Consider the following 4,529-nt stretch of genomic DNA (forward strand, 5'->3'; position numbering starts at 1 on the left):
GTTGACATTGGGGGGTTTGGGGGGTGGTGGGTGGCCGGATGAGCGGCGATTGGGGAGTGAGTCGACCATTTCCGCTTCCACTGCCACTGTGTCGATGCCGAAAATAATCGGTCGGCGACGGAATGCGATGACTCGTGATGGTATTGCTCGCCACGTCTTCGACGGTGATCTGCTGCGTCAAGGGGGTGCCGGGTTCGGGGGGATCATTGAGCCGTGAGAAGGATTCCGGAGCGAAGTACCCTTCCGCGGGGGGAGGTTGGCCCTGGAAGGAGTGGTTCTCGATATTCGATCGGGGGCGATCAAATTCGGCAGAGGGCAGGTGAGAGTGATCCGAGGTGGACGTGCGCTGTGATGAGACGGGATAAAGCCGGTCCATTGAATGGGCTTGACGCTGAATGTGCACCACCGGTGGAACGTGGGTTTCGGCGGCTCTTGATTTGGGCCGGGCATGTTCCCCTCGACGGTTGAAGAAGCCCTAATCGGAAGATTAATATCACTGCGTTGTGAGCTTTGACAAGCAGCTTGGGGTAGGGGGGGGGAGGGGGAAGAGTCTTTGTGTGCGTGTGAGACACATACACTGATTTTGTCCAACGCCTTCCGGTGTGGCTGACCCGTCTTGACACCGTGGGACTCAGAGCCCCGAGAAGGGCGACGAATTTTGTTGCCGACAACCTTCAGCTTATCCATGGTTGATAACGCAGTCTGCGTTGGCGCTTGCTTCGAGGCAGGCTGGGCGGGCGGGTTGGAGCGAGCATGGTCGGTCGATTGGGAAGTCTCGCGGGGTCTACTACTGCCTGACAGAAGAGGTCGAAAGACACCGCTAAGTCGGCGCGAGGCATGTTCAGCCTCATCGCCTGGCCAGGGGCTCTTCGGCCTGCGCCCTGGATGATCGGGTCTAAGTATGCCGCCAAGACTTTGGTGCTGACCATCGCCCCCATCCGACAAGAATGACACTCGCGACGAGTTTGCCGGGCCTGGCGCAGTCGAAGTTTAACGTTAATTCCGGGGGACTTGTTGAGCAGCGTGGTTACTCACCGAGTACTTGGCGCAATGGCCGTGGTGGGTCTCGATCAGCCTCGAGGGTGCCCAAGGATGAGACGGAGGAGGGCACGGGTTGGAGTCGCACTTGGACGCTGGAGCCCCGCCGATGGTGACTCGGATCTAGCAGCGTTGCCTTATTAATCTCGTCGTTACTACGTTGGACATCCCTAGTTTTGCTTTCCATGACCGAGGAGTAGAACCGTTTCCCCATCGACGACGGTGCCCGGGTAGTAGTAGTCGTTTCGCATTCGGGAGACGGCTCGTCGCGCGCAGGTTGTGGCTGAATGTTATTTTGCTGGCCCATTGAATCGTCAATACTGTTGGCCTGCTCCGTCCACGATAGGATTTTGTCGCCAATGTCCCGCTGGTCGCTTTTGTACTCGGGGATCAACAAAGGCGCGTCATTGATGGCCACCTGAATCGGGGTCACTGGGGGAGATTCGCTCCTCCTCGACAAAGGCTTTCGGGGAGGACAATCCTTGTCAGGTTGCACGGGCGCTAATCGATGCGCCGAGGATGCACTATCGCCAGGCAACTCCCAATGCTCCTGGAACCCTGTTTGTGCAAGGACAGCAGCGTCAGACGCCTCCAATTCCGCCAGCTCTCCAGCGGTGCCTCGATAGGACAATGCAGGACCCGATTGACCTGATCGCGAATCCGCATCACTGAAGCCGAGTGCAGCGACCACTTCCTTGTCCAGATCCTGTATGGGACCGGAACGGTGCCTATGGGCGGCGGATGGCTCAGGATCCGTGTGATATCCCGTGTCTGCTGCCGCGCCCTCAACCGGTCTACGCGCCGAGACCGACGGGACTTGTTTGCGCTTGATGTCCAAGCTCAACCGGTTCCCTTGGCTGTCTCGAGCGCCATTAATCACTGGGAGACTTCCAAAGTGGACCGTCCGTCGCTTGTCGTGGTCCTCTTCGGCTAGGTCTAGAGCAAGTTCTGAGAAGGAGAATTTTCTGCGATAACCACGACTCGATTCAAACCCCTACAATCACCATAACATTAGATGAGTTTAACCAGACGAGGGTATTAAGACCAAGAAAAAGTATCAACCCGATGTACAGACATCAATCATGTCACATTCTGAGTGCGGAGATATGTTCAATTACAGACATGGTATCAATAGAAACATAAACAAAACGGCAACGATCAGAGACATGCTGGCGCAGCGATGGATAATCCATAGGTTCCCACACGCTCCCTGCACCGCTGAAACATGACATACCACCCACAATAAGAAAATTAAGGCTCTACCTTGTCTGACCCTCCACCTTTAAATTTACTCCTGCCCTTGGCAAATAGACCCTTGGCGGCTTCGCCAGCCTTGCCGCCGAAGACGCCGGCGGTGTGGAGGAAATCCTTCCCTCGTTGTTCCACATGCTGTTTATTCATCATGGAACCAAGATGAGTCGAAGGACGTCGAACATGGCCCGACCCGGACGACCCTTCCTGGTGAGACGACACAAGGTTTCCAAGAGACGACAGTTTCGGGAATTTGGCCCGGGGCACAGGGTACTTGGACTCATCCGTTGTCTGTTTCAAACTTTGCTGCACAACATCTGCGTACTCAGGGTGAGCATGGATAGTAACCCGGAGCCAATTATTTAGACCGGTATCGATCGTCACAAACTGGTCTCGGGTTTTGTTGAACGCTTGCACCCGTTCGTCGGAGGTCTTCAACTCGAGGATATCACGGAAGCCAAGCAAGCTTGCTTCAATAGATGGCGACTGCGTGGGTGCAGAAGTAGACGCTATGGCTTCCTGGCTTGTAACTGCTGGGGAGTAAGCATCTCCAACGGTTTGGGCATTGACAACTTCGGGAAGATGTCGACCCGAAACGATGCTGTTGTTGTCGGTGGCAGACGGGGGGATGATAGTCAACTTGGGCTTCTCAGGCACCTCAGGCACATGATCACGTCCAGCCTCATCAGGTGTCTCAACTGGCGGAGCCACAGTGTCCGGCTCGGGCGATGGCTGAATACTGTTCTCATCAACTGCAGGAAATTGTCCCGGGATTGGCCCTACTGGAGGGGATTGGACCTCTGTCGCGGGCGCATCCTGTTCCTCGGAGGAGGCAGACTCCCAAGAAAACCGCCTCTTCAACTTAGGGGTTGTGTCTTGTTGCGGAGCCGCATTTAGTGCTAGAGTAGACGCCTGCAGGGGGCTACTGGAGTATAAACCCTGGGACTCGTTCTGCGCGGAGTTGTATCCAAGGGCGGGTTTGAAGTCCTCCTGGGGACTGGCACTAGCTGTTTCGTTCCAGTATCGTTCGTATTCGCTCGGAATGAGACTATCCTGCCGACTTGTTTGTGGCCTGGACCTGTCTTGCGGGTCCGGTTCCTCAGATGGAGTGTTCTCCCGACTCAAAGAACGAATGATCTCCTTCCTTAATCGGTCACTCTCGGTGTCTTGCGGGGAATTTTCCGTACTCAGGGAGGGAACAATGGCGGGAATGGAGTTTTCAGGAGGAGACATGTTACCACTGATTTTGAGCGGTGCAGGTCGATCTTCCGCGGCTGTGGTAGTTGGTGGCACGGTGGATTGTTGATATGTTGGCGTGGACTGGTCCTGAGGTGAGTCAGATGGAGGGTCCGACGACATTTCTGCTAATGCTTCGGGGGCGATGGTGTCGTTATTGGTGATTATTGGCCTTCTCAAAGGACTGTTATCTGGACTGGGAACACTCAGATCACGGCGATGACCAGGCTTAAAACCTCTCGGTGGAGATGAACTCTCCGGCTCTTCCTCAATCGTTGGTGTCTGCTCGTTTGTGCCACGAGGAGGAATAATCGGGCTTATTACCGACGTGCTATTGCTATCCGACCGAGCAATGCTATCGATGGTAGTGCTCGGTGTCTCTGGAACGTCAAAGGCTTGATTAACCACCGACCGGAATCCGACGGAGGGGTTATGGTGCAATTGAGGCTCTTGCTGCTGTGGTTCTAAGGGTTGGTCTTTTTGAGCGTCAGACGATGGTGCGGCCGTGAGATCTGCGCCGAATCCAGAGAGACGTCTGACATCTGGGAGCCCAATAATAGGAACATCATTCTGAGGCCTGGAAGGAACACCCTGGTTCTCGAACTGGTGGCCTTTTGCTTCCTGTCCTGCCGGGCTAGTTATGGGTGCTGGGTCCGTGGAGGCCCGACTCAGACTTGGAGGGTTGCCTGGCCCCGCGGTCTGCTCACGTAACCGGCTATATATGTCGGCTGGGCGTGATGGGAGGTTGTAATTTTGTTCTTCAGCGTTGCGGTCGGCTGGCCGACTACGGCTATCCGCCGCAGGGCCGGTCCCTAGCGTCGTTACCTGGTCCATTGACCGAGAGCGATCCATTCCAAGAGCCCAGGGCTTAGGTATGTTTCTGGACGCTAAACTTGGGAGGTCCCCGGTGCTTTGATTCAAAGGTTGTTGTTGTTGTTGTTGTTGTTGTTGTTGTTGTTGTTGTTGTTGTTGTTGTTGTTGTTGTTGTTGTTGTTGTTGTTGTT

The 4,529-nt window shown here is 55.1% G+C and overlaps 1 protein-coding gene across 1 annotated transcript; it reads right to left on the reverse strand.

Annotated features, from left to right (window-relative positions):
- Nucleotides 1-67: 67 nt before the first annotated feature.
- Nucleotides 68-4,359, reverse strand: ABOM_012242 (uncharacterized protein; the record flags this gene model as incomplete). The annotated part of the gene is made up of 4 exons (XM_022539369.1): nucleotides 68-475; nucleotides 577-974; nucleotides 1,036-2,032; nucleotides 2,302-4,359. Coding segments are annotated over 4 exons (3,861 nt in total), but the record flags the coding sequence as incomplete, so codon positions are not given.
- Between the last annotated feature and the right edge of the window lie 170 nt (nucleotides 4,360-4,529).

Source organism: Aspergillus bombycis (genome assembly GCF_001792695.1).
Source record: "Aspergillus bombycis strain NRRL26010 chromosome Unknown contig00281, whole genome shotgun sequence".
NCBI lineage: Eukaryota > Fungi > Ascomycota > Eurotiomycetes > Eurotiales > Aspergillaceae > Aspergillus > Aspergillus bombycis.